The sequence below is a fragment of the Hyaena hyaena genome, unplaced genomic scaffold (assembly GCF_003009895.1).
Source record: "Hyaena hyaena isolate Hyena2069 unplaced genomic scaffold, ASM300989v1 scaffold_598, whole genome shotgun sequence".
Lineage (NCBI taxonomy): Eukaryota > Metazoa > Chordata > Mammalia > Carnivora > Hyaenidae > Hyaena > Hyaena hyaena.
The window spans coordinates 37,183-52,930 of NW_024081233.1; the positions used below are offsets into that span (position 1 = coordinate 37,183).

Genomic DNA, 15,748 nt, shown 5'->3' on the forward strand with positions numbered 1-15,748 from the left:
TTTATGCAGTAATTTCTTCCCCTGACAAAAACTTCCTGAGTAAAGTCGGGGCTGACGTGAAAGCCCAGGACGGAGGTTAAACTCCGGGCTCCGGGATGGGAGCAATAAAGGTTTGTATCCGCATGGACTGCACGACTTCTGTCCCTCTCGTCCCCTACTCTCTCCACGCTGCCTACAATCCGTAAGTCCTCTGGGGAAATGCGGTGGGGACGCTGGAGCCTCCCTCTGCTTCTCTGCCACCCGTCTGGCCTCCTGGGGCCACTTTATTCTTCGCAGCAAACGCTAGAGGCTCTGCACTTCCATTTCACAGCTGAGGAAACTAAGGCTCGAGGCTGAGGGCGCGCGGCAGGAAGCGGGGGAGCTCCAGCCCCACCGTGAACTCTCTGGGGCTTTGGTGGCGACAGAGACGCTTCGGCGAGCGGGGCTGTCAGGGCGCGCGGGCGAAACGGCGAGTAAATATTTGGGGCCGTAACCAGGGTTGCGGCAACTCACCGTCACTGCGGCTCCCCGGCGGGCGCGTGGCGAGGGCGGTGCCTGGGGGACAGGGGCGTCCCCGCGCGGCGGTGGGACGGCCCCGCGGCCCCGCCCCGGCCCGCCTCCGCCCGCGGCTATAAGACAGCAGGAGGGTGGCGGCGGTGTGAGAGCGGGCGGCGTGCGCGCGGTGCGGCAGGCGGCGCGGCGCGAGCGCGGCAGGGCGAGGGCGGCGGGCGGAGCGGGAGCGCCGAGCGGGCGAGCGGGCGGGGCGCAGCCCCGGCGTGGGCGCGAGCGGCCGCACCGTCCCCGGGCCCGGCACCTCCTAGGACCCGACGCCGCGCGCGCGGGCCGATCCCGCCCATGAAGCCGCCCGCAGCGCAGAGCAGCCCGGCGGCGGCCGCGGCCGCAGGTGAGTGCTGGACCCCGAAGGCCCTGCGCGCGGGGGGTCCCGGGGCGCCCTTTCAAGACCCGCCCGTCCCCATCCTCCCCCACGGGACCCTGCCCCTGGCGGGTTCAGCCTTCCTCCCCGCGCCGGGCTAGGGCCATTTAACGGGCGCATCCTGACCCCGTCTTCCCAGCGCTGCACGTTCGCTCGCGCCGCCCGAGGGACGAGCATGGGGACACGTAGCCGACCGCGCGTGGGAAAGAGTTCCGCTGCGTGGATTAGCTGGGTGACCTTTGGTCTGCAGCTTTACTCCGCGGAGGCTCGGTTTCCCCATCTCTAAAATGGGATGATTAATACAACCGCGTCACGGGCTGGTTTAGACTATGAAAAGATAAGTCACGGGCAGTGACAGCGTGGCTGTCGCTCAGCAAGCGCGCGCTGAGTGTTAGTTATCTTGAGGAACGGTGGCGGGCCTCTCCGGCCGGGAGACGCGATGGCCGCCCCGCCCCAGCACCTGAGCCCGTCATCCCTGTCCCCAGCCCCGGCCTTGGACTCGGCGGCCGCCGGGGACCTGACGGATGCGCTGTGCGAGTTTGACGCGGTGCTGGCCGACTTCGCGTCGCCCTTCCACGAGCGCCACTTCCACTACGAGGAGCACCTGGAGCGCATGAAGCGGCGGAGCAGCGCCAGCGTGAGCGACAGCAGCGGCTTCAGCGACTCCGAGAGTAAGTGTGGCCCCACCGGGGAAGGCGCGGGGGGCTCGCGTCTCGGTCTGCTAATCTGGAAGCCGAGGGGTGGGGCCCAAGGCTCCGCGCTGTCCCCAGGACGCCCGCAGAGAGGCACCCCCCCCCCCCCGGGGCTGTCACACGGAGGCTGTGGGAGGGCGCGCTGGTCTACCTGCTCTCCTTGCAGGTGTCTTGAGGCCGGAGGACTCCCGGGACCCAAGCCAGGCCTCCCCACCTTTACCTCTCCTCCCTTCCTTCGCCCTTCTCTCTGCATTTTTTTTCAGAGTATGTGGAGCAAGTGCCACAGGAATGGGGGTGGAGGAAGACATGGGAGGGCACGATACTGAAACATTTGTGAAACCAGAAGAAGTTTCATAAGCGGCTGTTCTTGGGATTTTTGAAATAACTTCTTGCGTTTTCTTCTGGCTCTGAGCTCCCAGACTGGCTGCTGCCCTGCATGCAGTTTTGAAAGACTCCTTGGCAGTGCGGGGCTGAGTGTTTTCGAAAGTGTTCTTCCTTCAGGCAGGTCCACCACCGGGACTGCTGGCTTGCACAGCTCCCCCAACCCAACATCCCCCCCTCCAACCCCCCCCCCACCCCCGCTGGAGAAGGAGCTAGAGAGCAGATAGGCATAGAGGTGCTTCCTGGTGGCTTTTCTTATAAGGGAGAATACCCCAGGGTCTCTTTGTCTTAAACAACCTTGCAAGTAGTGAAACCATTTTTTTTTTTTAATTTGAGGAATAAATGGGCTTTAAGGATTATGGATATCTGTTTATGTGTTACATAGCAAATGTGGTGACTTTTCAATATGATGTGATCGTTGCTTTTCACATTCTAGAAGATTTATTCTTTTTCAAAGTAAATTTAAACTTTTCTTGGGTATTCTTGAGACTTCACTCCCCGCAAGGGTTACAGGCACGAAGGTCACTCCCTTTGTTGCCCTTGACTCTGGAAGTAAAAGCAGTGACCCAACGACCTTTCCTTATGATTCTCTTCTTTTGAAATCTGAAGCTCTTCCTTGTTCCAGTGCAAAGATAGAGTCCCAGATCTCACCCTGAGCTGTCCTCCTGAGAATGACTAAAAGCGCTTGACACCTTGATATTCAGGGGTTGAGTCAGAAACCTGAGGTCCATCTTGACATTATTCCTTGGCAGCCCTGCCCAAGGATCGGATTTAACTGAAGCTTTTGAAGTGAACAGGAATGGAATAGTGTGCTGTTTAATACTCTGTTTTGTATTTTTGGACTTGATTGCTAATGACCAGACCACTTATTTTCAGTTTCAAAGAGAAATCTAAAAACTTTTGAATTTGTCTCAAAGCTGTGGCCAAACTTAAGTATGTCTTCTTCTGTTAGGTCATGGAACAAGTTATTCATCTAGTGCAAATTCTCTCTCCCACAAGAAAGAAAGCTGGGACAGACTGTCCAGTGCTGCACTAGTGCAAAGAACAAGTCCCTTCTAAAACACAGCCGCATTTGGCTAGGATGTCGTCTGAACTTGCCCGTCCTGGGTGATTGTAGCTCCTCTGGCTAGGATTTCAGATTCAGGTTCTGTTTTCAGGGGCTTCAAAGAGAAGGCACTTGGAAACACATCCTTAATGGCTTGCAGGGAGAGATTTGGAATAGTCTATAGTTTCTCTCGGGGTGTGTGTGTGTGGGCGCGTGTATTTTCCTTTCTGCTTTTGTTGTTAACTGCTCAGCTACCCCTTAGTTTGGTGCTTGAGGAGTAGTGGGGAGGGTATACAGGAGGCTCAGATGATATTTTTCTTCTTTATTAACGTGGAGCTTATCCCCCCCCCCCAAGACTGGTTAGAAATAGTCTTGGCAGAATCAGTGTGTATCTAAATAGTAGTTTCTTAAGGAAGCATGTACTGTGTGTATCTTAACTGCCACCAGGTACCAAGCACAGATATTGATTATGTATATTTGTCTGTCCAATGCTTTTCTGTGGAAGAGAATTTTTGAGAGAAGTGTATCCTACTGAGATTTAGGCCACCAAAAGGGAAACACTCCTGGATAATGATAATAAGAGCAGCTCAGTTTTACCAAGCCCTTATTATGATTATTGTTATTGTTTATTGGCTCTTATCAGTAGTGATTTCTTTGTTATGCTTTAACTGTGTTATCTCATATGACCCCTACCACAGTCCTAAAAGATAGACAGTTATCTCCATGTTTCTGATAAGAGAGCAGAACCATGTGGGCTGTCGCTAAGACCTTGCTCCGTCACCATGGATGATTGGCTGGAATGGGAGCCAGGTCCTCAGGAATAGACCTGAAGTCCCACTGGACCCAAATCATTCACCTGTTTATCAATAGTGGTTGTGTCTGCAGGTGTCTCTTCAAGGCAGTCGTCATCAGGCTGGGTCAGTGGGGCCCTGGGCAGTAGGCGGGTCTCAGTTTCTATAGCTGTAAAATTGAAAGGATGCTATTAAGTAGCGCTATTAGAAAATCCATAAGCTCATAATAAGGAAGAAAAAAATTGCTCTGTTTCATACTCCTCAGAAGACATTAAAATACATACACGAGGCTCCATCACATAGGTCAAATGTATTTGAGTCAGTGTCTTGCATGCAAATGTTACATATGAGCTACAAACCACTAGTACTAGTACTTGATTCTCACTCTGTCTTCTGCTTACTGCTCTATCACTCAGAAGGTGTAGCCCCCTTCCAACATAGCTCAAAGTAGCAGTTCTTTTTTTGAAGAAACCTTCCTTTTCTCATCATAAAAAAAATTAGGGTCGCTTGCCTACAAAGGAGAAACGTAGACATTCCTTCCACCCAAAGAAGCAGGTTATTTAGATAGGAGAGAAGAACGGACGTTTAAAAAGAAATACTCCTCCCTGGGCACCTGGGTGGCTCAGTTCATTGAGCATCCGACTCTTGATCTCTGCTCAGGTCAGGATCTCATGGCTGTGAGATCAAGGGTCCTGTCAGATCCAACTGGGCATGGAGCCTGCTTGGGATTCTCTCTCTTCTCTTCTCTCTCTCTCGGTTCCCCCTGCTCCTGCACACATACTCCTGCACACATACTCTCTCAAAAAAAAAAAAAAAAAAAAAGAAAGAAAGAAAGAAAGAAAAAGAAAAGAAGAGAAAAGAAATATTCCTTCCTGTTCCCACTGATGGGGGACAAAGATGTAAAAAGGAACTCCACATTATGGGTGGCATTCAAATGGGGTTGATCAAAACAGGCTGGTTCCTTTCCCCTAGACTTGGGTCCAGCAGGTGATCTCAGACACTGCAGTGGGAGCAGTTTTAACAGCGGCAGTGGAAGGACAGTATTGTTTGAACTTGATCCTTAGAGGTATTTTAGAGGCTGTAAACTTCTTTGGTTTTAACTTATTTTTAAAAATATATTGTTTTTCAGTATTTTCAAAACTGTAAGTGCATACCATGATTTCTCAAATATGTTAAATGAAAATTTAACTCATAATTACTAAGTCTAAAAAATTTTTTAATGTTTATTCATTTTTGAGAGGAAGAGAGAGACAGAGCACAAGCAGAGGAGAGGCAGAGAGAGAGGGAGACACAGAATCTGAAGCAGGCTCCAGGCTCCAGGCTGTCAGCACAGAGCCCGACACGGGGCTTGAACTCACGAACCTTGAGATCATGACCTGAGCCAAAGTCAGACTAATGCCCAATTGACAGCCACTGAGGCACCCCTTTAATTACTAAGTTTTAACCAATGTGTTAATTTGTTTCCACTGATTTTATATGAAGTTTACAGTATTACCTTAAACTGTAAAAGGTGGTATGAACTTCTATCTCTGCTGTATTGGGATTTCATTTACCTTTTTACTTTTGAAGAGGGGAAGTGTTTTGCTACTTAACAGGAAGGGTCTGAAGGCTGCTGTGTATGCAAGGGATATTGTGATGTTGTGGAGCCGTTTTAGGGAATGAGGAACTGGCTCATTGTAGCGGGTGCAAGACCAGAACATTTGTGTATCTTTGCCTACACTGCTCCAGCTTGGCCTGGGAGAGGGTACCTTATGGACGGTGGGTGTTAGCATGACAGGTGGCATATCGGCTAATTCGGCATAGGAGATCCAGAGACTGGAATCTGAACTTGTTCCAGCCAGGAGAGAATAAGAAGTTGGGAGCCCTCGGGCTGCACTGGCAATGTGTTAGGAGTTCCAGATGGGCAACAGGTCTCACTCCGACAGAGACCTCGAGAGGTGTCCAGAGGGACCCAGCAGTCAGGGGACCTGGGACAATATTGGTGAAAGGGAAAAGGGTTCTTTCTTATTCTATCCTACTTTTAGTGAGGCTTTCAGAATTTAGATTTTGTGGAGGAGATTCAACCCCCCCCCCCCCCATTCCCTGTGGCAAAAGGGAAGCAGGTCCAAGGCTTTCTTTTTCTCAGTTAATTACTATAGTTTGCTTGTCTTCAACGTGTGGGATTGTTCTATATTTACAGGAACCCGGGCAAGGTTTACTGTCTGTGGTTTTACTTCCCTCTGGAGTAGCGCATGTTGGTGCTAACCCTAAATTACCTTTCTCCCCACCCCCAAACTAGAAGAGCGCAACTACCTTTTAAACAAGCTTCTGTTTTTACAGTTGAGTTTCTCAAACTCTGTTCGTGCTCCTAAAGTTAGATCTCTGTATAGTGAATATGCTTACATTTCTTCTGATGGTGTCTTAGAAAACTCTGTACCTGAGTCTGAGGTTCCTGGCTTCCAGACGCCAAGGTGACTGGCCAAGGACATTTCTAATGGGCCTTTGAGAGGCTTGTGAGATGGGGCTTTAGAGCTGACTGAAGTAGATGCCATGGAGCCCTGAAATAGAGTCTTACCGCCTGCTAAGTTTCCCCAAATCATCACTGATTGTGTCCTGGACATATCATCCTCCATTTTGCTAGGAAATTTAGAATAAAACCATGAAAACCAGGGGCGCCTGGGTGGCTTGGTCAGTTAAGCATCTGACTTCAGCCCAGGTCATGATCTTATAGTCTAGGAGTTTGAACCCTGTGTGGGGCTCTGTGCTGACAGCTCGGAGCCTGGAGCCTGCTTCAGATTCTGTGTCTCCCTCTCTCTCTGTCCCTCCCCTGTTTACATCTCTCTCTCATAAATAAACATTTAAAAAATTAATTAAAAAATCATGAAAAACATACCGATCATACCTGAAGTGTCTAGGTTACTATTCCCCTTTTGCTAAAGAAGAGACTAAGGCTCAGAGGTGAAGTAATTTGCACCTTATCCCCTACAGCTCTATGGCAGCTTCTGCTGGTCCTCTTGGTAGCTTTGGGCTTCTTGAAGTTGCTTTTTTCATCTTTTTCATGAATGACGTGTGTAGAATATTACCACAGGGTGGAACTAAACTGTGGGCAGGTTTGGCTCCAGGATGCTGAGGGTTTACTTCCTGTTGATGGTTGAATATTTTGGAGCCTGGAGTCAGGTCTGGCTTACACTGTGAACTGAAACTCATGGAAAGAGAGAGGAATCAAGGTGTGGCAATGAGCTTGTGTGTGAATGTGTGTGTGTGTGTGGTTAGAAGGTGTGGGGAAGTGGGGAAGTGTATAGTGTATGCTATGTTGACATGCTTGCGTGTGTGTGTTTATATCTATATATACCTATACAGATATACATATAGATGTATAAATATAGTGATATATAAATATTATAACTAGAATTTTTTTTCTCTCCCTCCCTCATTGGGGGAGTAACATGAGTTCATCTGCAGTAAGAGGAACTTCTGATTATGTTAAGTTTGATTTGCAACTGAACTTATTAGGCAAGTAACAGCCAGTTTGTCTATATATTTTCTGAGTTTGAAGAAAATACTTGGATCATAAAGGCATATTAGCCCCAGGCTCTAAAAGCTAAGAGGTACACTGTGGCAGTATCCCGGTACCATGACTCATTCTCTATAAAGTCTCAAAACCACCTGAGTTTCTCCTGAATCCTCACTGGATTCTTTTTTTCCTACCATTTTGCAATGGCCTTTTTCCTGTCTAGATCATTCCTTCCCTGAAAGTTCAATGACATTTGGTCTACTCGCCTGTGAGGTAAACAGACTGTGTGTGTGTGTGTGTGTGTGTGTGTGTCCCCCCCCCCCCCCCCCCCCCCCCCCCCCCGCCAGAGGATGACTATATGTGGATGCAAAATTGCTGAAAGTTGGAGCAGAATAGGGATGAAGTCCAAAGTCAGGGCAAGGGCCGGTGGTGCAGGGCTGGGTGGCATGAGGGGTGGTGGTGAAACTGGCTCTCAAGGGCCAAGTGTTTCTGGGAGATAGAGACCGGAGGTGTGGCCCCTGAAGCTTGGGCCAGAGAGTCTCAGGGTTCGGCTGGGCCAGGGATGGGAGCAGTGCTGTCAGGTGTCCTTCGGAGCCAAAGGTCATGTGCCACACGCCTCCTGTTCTTTCCTTCTGGCTCAGGGGTCTGGGCATGAAGCTGGCCTCCACACAGCTCTCTGTGGTTTTCCTGCCCCTGCATCTTACCTCATCTTTTCCCCTACAAATTTCTCAGGTTCTATTTGTGGCAACAAATAGTAACACCCTGCCGTAATGCCATGCCATTGGTCTGCCATGGACATGACCACTTTTCTGTATGTAAGGGAAAGGCTTTCCCTTGAGAAAATCCAGACTGCTCAAGGGGTGGGCTCAGCTGGAAAAGTAAGCAGAAGGGCTTCCGCACTTGAGTTCCTGTGCAAGTGTCCTGAGAAATATTAACAGGCTGCCACAAAAAGGTGTCCCATAGTTAAATTGGAGAAATAAGGCTTAACTGGTTTGTCACAAGACTTCTCAGGGACATTAAGGTGGGAAGACCCAGCAGGAATCTCCAAAGCTACTCAGTGTTTCTTAAACTTAGTTGATCACATACTGGTTCTTCTTTCCCAAGGAGCAGCCTTCTGAGGAATATATTTTTGGGGAAATATTATGTGTGGGGTTTGGTATTTTGGATTTCACTAGGTGTTCATCATCTAAGCCCTTAAAAGTGGCTGTGGTCCTTGTAGGTGACCTAGGCTAGACCTCTGAAGGGAGAAAAGATGGTGGGGGTTGGGTGTGTTTGGAAAGTGGACAAGATGAGTGCATAGGTCAGGAAGACAAGATGGCGCTGGGGCCACCTGGTGAGAGGAGGATGGGAGGAAAGGGAGCCAGGTGTAGGGGTCTGAGAACTTGCAACTGCCTTTTCGGGATGAAGCAGAATTATTTTGTGATGAGAAACCTCTGCTTTGGAAAACCTTTTTTATCTTTTGTAACTTATTCACGTTCACTCTGAATTATGGAGGCCAAAGAAAGAAGTGTTTCCTCCTCCTGAGTTGGAGGTCATTGGATTCAAGTGAATGAATCCCAAAGAGGAGTAGAGTCCGGGCCAGACCCTCTTGATTCAGCTGCCCTCTGTCACCTGAAGAGCCCTTCCAGAGCTCATTTCTGCTACAAGTGTGCCTGGCTTTGTGTTTTGTTTCAGCCAGGAAGGCTGTTACTTTGTGACCTCAGGGGCCACATCCTGCTTCCGCTGGCTGCTCTGCCTTTGAGCCCTTTGAGGGGGTAGAGCTCAGCCACCAGCTCCCTTTTGGTGTCAGAGCCACGAGGCTGAGCTGGCTGTGGGTTGGTTTCCTCATTCTTGGCAGGATTTAGAGAAGTAGAATCTCAGAACTTCAGAGCTGGAGGGAACTTTAAGGATTATGTAGCCTTCCCATTTTATTGATGGCCAAGCCGAGGCTCAGAGATGCTGTCCTGCTCAAGGGTGCCCAAGTATCTAAGTAACTGAGCTGGTTCCCTTGACTCCCAGCACAACTCTGCTTCTGGGACTTTGTCTTGTTCTTGCTCTGGTCTTGGGGGTATGGCAATAGAGGAAGCCACAGAGTCACTCCAAGTGTCTGTAACTGACAACCTCTCAGAGAAATATTTGTCTGCGACCCTCTAGCTTGTCCTCAGAATGTAGGTTCTCAGGAAAACCAAGACAGAGACACTCTTGACCAGTCAGGGAGGATTCTTGAGTAATGGGACCCAACCTTGTGTTTGTATTTTAGGGAGTTCAGAGGGCAGAAGGGACATTTTTCAGGAAAGATGATTCTTTGGCTCTAGAATCCTGAACCAGCCCCTCACCCCACAGCAGCCAAGCATCAGTTAGACACCTGGGCAGTGGGGTCTTGTCAGGTCATGAGCATCCTATCATACTCTCCTTTTTTTTTGTAAGGGAAGCAAGGCCTTCAGTGTGCCTGACTGGACACACACACACACACACACACACACACACACACCCCTACCTCAAATCATTTTGGGGTATAAGTATAAAGTCTGGAAATCAACCTGTTTTCTTTACAACTTTGCTCTTTTTGGAGATGAGATGTTGGTTATCAGTGGGCTATAGAATGAAAACCATCTCAAATGAGTTACATTTTCTTTCCTGAAAGGTGCAGATTCGCTCTACAGGAACAGCTTCAGCTTCAGTGATGAAAAACTGAATTCTCCAACAGACTCTGCTCCAGCTCTTCTCTCTCCCACTGTCCCTCCTCGGAAAGGTAGGCTCATGAGTGGTGGTGTGAGGATTTTGGTTTCCTTATTCCCTCACCCTTCCCAGTCTCCTCTCTCTTCCCCCTGATCCCTGCCCCTTCCTGAATGTGCCAAATAAATAGATAAAACTAACATCTTTGTACAGGACGGTGTGAGGTGGAATTTGTTCTTTCTCGGGGTTCTGATCAGTGTGAAAATGAAATCAGATAATTGAGGGGCAAGAAACCAGATTCGCAGGGAGAAAGAATACTTGTCTTCAGACTGTGCTTTCTCTCATGTGTAATCAAGACTGTGCCAAATGACAGTGCTCTCTCTGACTGGTTGGTTCGAGAATTGAAAACTCAGCAGTTAGGGTTTGCAGAAAGTGAGATTCTTTTTGTGGCATTAACTATTTAACCAGTGCTTTCAGATTACCAGTTTAGCAATTCAAGGGGGTCATCATCATGAGACAAGCCATGATCTCAACATGATTTAAAATAGCAGCTCCAGCCCGTCTCTACTGTGATATTAATAGAGCTAAAAAGTTGTTAAAGATGCATGAGCAGTTTCTTATTTTTTGGAACTTGTAAAGTGTCTCCAGCTAGAGAGCTGAATGTTCTGTTATGTTGGACAAGTGCCCTTTTGAAAACAAAAGGAGTTTTTCTCCTCAAGAAACATTATACTTGCTGAAAATAGTTGCAGAATGCAATAAAAATGGAACATGGTTAAAAGGAAATATGAAGATTCTATTACTTTTCTCACTCTTGGCATTAAGGCAGAATTTCCCTCTTTTTCAAAAGACTGAGTTTTAATTTCTCCTCTCAACATAGCAGTGTTGGGAGCAGTCACTAGGGACTCTGCCCCTGTCCAGCTCTCTGTAAAATGGAGCTATTGAATCTGAGAGACAGAGCAGTCTAGGAAGTGGCTGAAAACGTGCCCAGGTTTGCTACCTGATCCTTAAGAGGTAGGAATTAAAGAGGGAGGAAAAAGCCCTAGTGGCAAATCGACTTTAAAAGCTAAGAACAAGGAGCCATTGGTAGCCAACCAGCAAGGGTTAATTAATACAAACATCCAGGCACGCATTTTGGAGAAGGCATGAATGACGAACCCTACAGGAGAGAGTAGACATCTCAGGATATAGAGGGAAGAAGATCAAGATAAGGACTTGTTGCCTTGTCCTGACAGCTGGATGGGACAACGCTGTCCCAGACCCGAGGCCTCACGTCGCCTTTCCTGTACCATTTTGACAAAGAACAGTGGCTCCTCCCTCATTCATACTGAGGGCTGCGGTATTGCCCTGAGGTGGTACAAATGAGAATGTGTCAGAGGTGAGGCTTACTGGGAATACGGAGTCTGGGTGTCCCCTCTGCACAGTGCCATGCCTTCCGGACATTTTTGACCGATAACTCAAATCTTACGTAGTCAAAAAAAAAAAAAAAATCAAAACTTTTAGTCTTCCTTTCCAACCACCCATCCCCCCTGCCCCTACGACTTCTGAGGTAGTGAAGGGAGATCCTTCTTCCACGTTGTGGGGTGCAGGTGGCACAGGGGAGGATGAAGTGAAAAAATAACAAGGAGACTTTGAGGCGAATCTTCAGAATCAGGGAGCTGGCTGTGAGTAAGCCCTGGAGCAGACACTTGGGCTTGGTATAGGACACTCTGAAACAATGTCTCTGGAGACAGAGATGCAAAACGGGGTCCATAATCCTGGGAACCGACGGTATCATGAGCTGTCATTGATATGGAAACTGAAGGTCGACTCTTGTTTTTCAGCTAAACTGGGAGACACGAAAGAGCTAGAAGACTTTATTGCTGATCTTGACAGAACATTAGCAAGTGAGTACGCGCCTGGTATTAAAAAAAAAAAAAATCAAACAGAAAACCAACCCACACAGCTGATAAAATGCCACAATATTTACCAGCTTGCCTGGGGGCAGGAAGTTATATCGTTAGGCTTCTTTAGGTTCAGAAACGGACCCTAGTAGCTCAGAAAGAAATTCTGAGGACAAGTTTGCGTTAATGTAGACCGTGTGCCTTTCCAAACAGTGAGAACAGGTTACCAGCAAACAACGAAGTTTTGTTTGAAAAATGCAGAGTAGTTATTAGAGCAAGATTGGAGCTTTACCCCCACGATGTCCTGGCAGGCTTTTCAGAGGAGAAATGAGCAGATTGACCACAAAAGCAGTGTGCTAACAAGCCAGATGGTTCCATTCCCCTGGGCCAGGGAAGTGTTCCCAGGTTAGATCCAAGGATTTGGGGAAGTCTGACTGCTAGAGGGTTGAATCCCAAAAGATGGATCCGGCCTGGGGAGACCCCATAACCAGACGCTCACGCCAATTAGTGAAAAACCTGGATTAAGTACACACTGCTTTGTGTCCCATTTGGCAGTTACACTAATGGTTCCCCTTTTGTGACCGGAAATGTTGGGAACTGAAGATATCAGACCATAATTACAATGGCGGTGGTGGGTTCCAGAAGATGGGGCCCTGAGAATCAATCGACCCACTCTGTTTCAAAAGGAGAGGATTACAAGAGCCAGAAGAATGAGCCAGGGCTTCTGGGATAAAAGTTTCAGCAGATACTCTACTCTTGGGGATGGGGGGCGGGGGAGGTGGGGAGCTCATTCAGTCACAGAGCAGAAGAATTTTGTCCTAGTCTCTTAATTTTTCAATGAAAGAGTTGATTTTCCATAAGAAATACTTTATGCTTTCCTCTGCTAAATAGCCAGGTATAACCTGAAAAATTAGATCCAAAGCTGGTTATGTAAAAATGACTCTGTTCCTCATACTGTTTCAGACAGACCTAAATATCCAGCAGAAAGTCCCTATGTATCTTCTGTTTATTGGAGATTTAATTGCCTATTTTCTTACCTGCTGTACCATCCCACAGCAGAAGACCAAGGCCTGTTTTGACAGAGATTATTGTAATTACAGCACAATTTGTACGAGACCTGGGGAACAAGCCTGCCTACTTCATGGAAATTGCAGCTGGCCACCCAGTGGTGCCAGTTAATCAGACATACATTATGTGGGAAACCTGCCATTAAGTCTGATGCTTTGATGCCTGTCTGTGACGGTGTTAAGCTCTGGTTAAGCCTAGGAATTGGAAACTCTTATGTGTGGATGATAACCTTATTTACCTCCTTTTAATAGGTATGTGAAACAAGGAGAAGTTCTGGGTCCTTTCATCATAAGGGAGAAGCTTCAGAAAGCTCCGGGGACCCTGGTAAAATCAGCTACAGAATTTGCTGCCGGAGCAGTTGGAGATGAGCGCTCACCTACCAGCAGGCCATTCTCAGACTCGTTCTGGAACCAGGCTTTGATCATCTCTGGGCAATTTAGAGAGTGAAACTGACTTTGTTTACCGGCTTGCAGCATATTAAAACAGATGACCTGTGCTAATATTGTATTTTCTCTCAAAACATAGCTTTCCTGTAATTTAAAGTGCATTTATGGAAATATTTGTAATTAATTATATATAGTTGGAAACAGTAATATGCTTTTCCCAGTATAATATATTTTTGTATGCAAATAAAATTTGAATTGGAGTCTGTATTTTGTAAACTTCTTTTTTTTCATATGTTTCAATGTATTCTCATTCAAATAATATTCTAGTGGGAATAACACCCCTCTTGATGCCTAATGAGGGCGTTGAGTGCTGCCAGCTTGCTCTACACAATAAGATGGTGAACTTAAGTGTCACCCTGAAGCTCCTTCAGTACTTCAGAGGGAAATGATGGCACATGATTTGTGGGAAATTTTATTTTATTTTGTTTAATTAATTTTTTAAAAGATTATTTATTTTGAGAAAGAGAGAATGTGGGAGAGGGGCAGAAAGAGAGGAAGAGAGAGAGAGAATCCTGATGCTAGGCTCAATCTCACAACTGTGAGAGGGGGACCAGAGCTGACATCGAGAGTCTGACACTTAACCCACTGAGCTACCCAGGCGTTCCTCATGGGAAATTTTAATTTGAGGGATGTGGGTTGTTTTATTGAGGTATAGTTGACATACAATATTATATTAGTTTCAGGTGTACAACAGAGTGCTTTGACAGTTTTGTACATTCCCAGATCATCATGATAAGTGTCATCACCATCTGTCACCATACAAAGTATTACAGTATTATTGACTACATTCCCTATACTGTACTTTTCATCCCTATGACTGACAATTGTGGTTTTGATGGAAGTTGGGTTTCTCTTCTATCTCTATTCTCCTATCTTACCACCCTTTTAGGTGCTGTGGGCTCTTTCCTTCAATTAATCGAAACACTAGTTGCACTCAAACTGCAGGACTGAAATATGAGTGAATGTTGGGGCAGCTGGAGGACTTGGAAATGATGGCGCTCTTACCAGATCTGTGTGGGAAGAGTTGATGGCACTGGCCGTGATAATTACATTCAGGTGGCTTCCGTGGAGCTGGAGGGTCCAGATGCAAGGTCTTCCCCAGAGTGGGCTTTGCATGTGGAAGGCAATGACCACCCCCACTCCCTATCACCAGCCTTTTGGGGAGGTTGGAGAGAGCACAAAAACAGGGAACTTCATCATTTTCTTATCTATGTTTTTCTATCTTTAAAATCTAAAATAACTGAGCATTACTTTGACAATCGAAATCAAGTTATTTAAAAACTCTAATCCTTTTGTTTCTATAGACCACAAATGTAAAACATAACTCCTTAGAATTTTATTTATATCTTCAAAAGGTAACTATTATATTTGATCTTTTTTTAGGCCATCAGAAAACTCCACAGCCTTTTCTTTAATCTTTGTCTTTTCCTCAGGTTCTCTGAAAACTTTTGGGTTGAGCCCAAATATTTTCTTTATTTTTTGATTGAGATATAATTCACATGCCTTCCCTTTAAGTGTACATTCATCCCTTTAAGTGTACATTCATCCCTTTAAGTGTACAATTCCACGGATTTTAGTATATCCACAGAATGTGCAGCCATCACCAGCACCTAATTATCTGTCTCTCTGGATTTGTCTATTCTGGATGTTTGGAAATAGTGGAATCATACAGCATGTGACCTTTTGGGTCTGGCTTCTCTCCCTTAGGATGCTATTTTCAAGGTTCATCCATGTTTTACCTGAATCAGTACTTCATTCCTTTTAATGACTAATCACTGTATGGATATGCCATATTTTGTTTACTCATTTATTAGTTGAGGGACATTTGGGTTGTTTCTACTTTTCTGGCTAATGAATAATGCCATTATGAATATTTATGTACAAATTTTTATATAGAAATATTTTAAAATTTGGGTATATAACTTGAAGTGGAATTGCCAGGTCATCTGCTAATCCTATGTCCAACTTTTTGAGGAATCGCCAAACTTATCCCTTTTACATTCCTATCAGTAATACACGTGGGGTTTCATTTCTCCACATCCTCACCCACACTTGTTATTGTCTGTATATTTGAATAAAGCCATCCTATTGGCTGTAAAGTGGTATTTTATTGTGGTTTTGATTTGCATTTCTCTGGTGACTAATGATGTCGAACATCTATTCATATACTTATTGGCTATTTGTATATCTTCTTTAGAGAAATGCTGCCCATTTTTAAAAATGTTTGCTCATTTAAAAAATTCTATTTATTTATTTATTTTGAGAGAGTGGAAGCAGGGGAAGGGCAGAGAAAGAGAGAGAGAGAGAGAGGGAGGGAGGGAGATCGAGAATTGAAGCAGGCTCCGGGCTCCGAGCTGTCAGTGCAGAGGCCAACACAGGGTTCA

At 46.5% G+C, this 15,748-nt stretch overlaps 1 protein-coding gene across 1 annotated transcript; it reads left to right on the forward strand.

Annotated features, from left to right (window-relative positions):
• The first annotated feature begins 673 nt into the window (after positions 1–673).
• On the forward strand, positions 674–13,571 carry RGCC (regulator of cell cycle). Its single transcript, XM_039257089.1, has 5 exons — positions 674–883; positions 1,399–1,584; positions 9,939–10,046; positions 11,791–11,853; positions 13,170–13,571. The coding sequence occupies exons 1-5, from the start codon at positions 835–837 to the stop codon at positions 13,175–13,177; spliced, it is 414 nt and encodes a 137-aa protein (XP_039113020.1). The 5' UTR covers positions 674–834; the 3' UTR covers positions 13,178–13,571.
• The last annotated feature ends 2,177 nt before the right edge of the window (positions 13,572–15,748 follow it).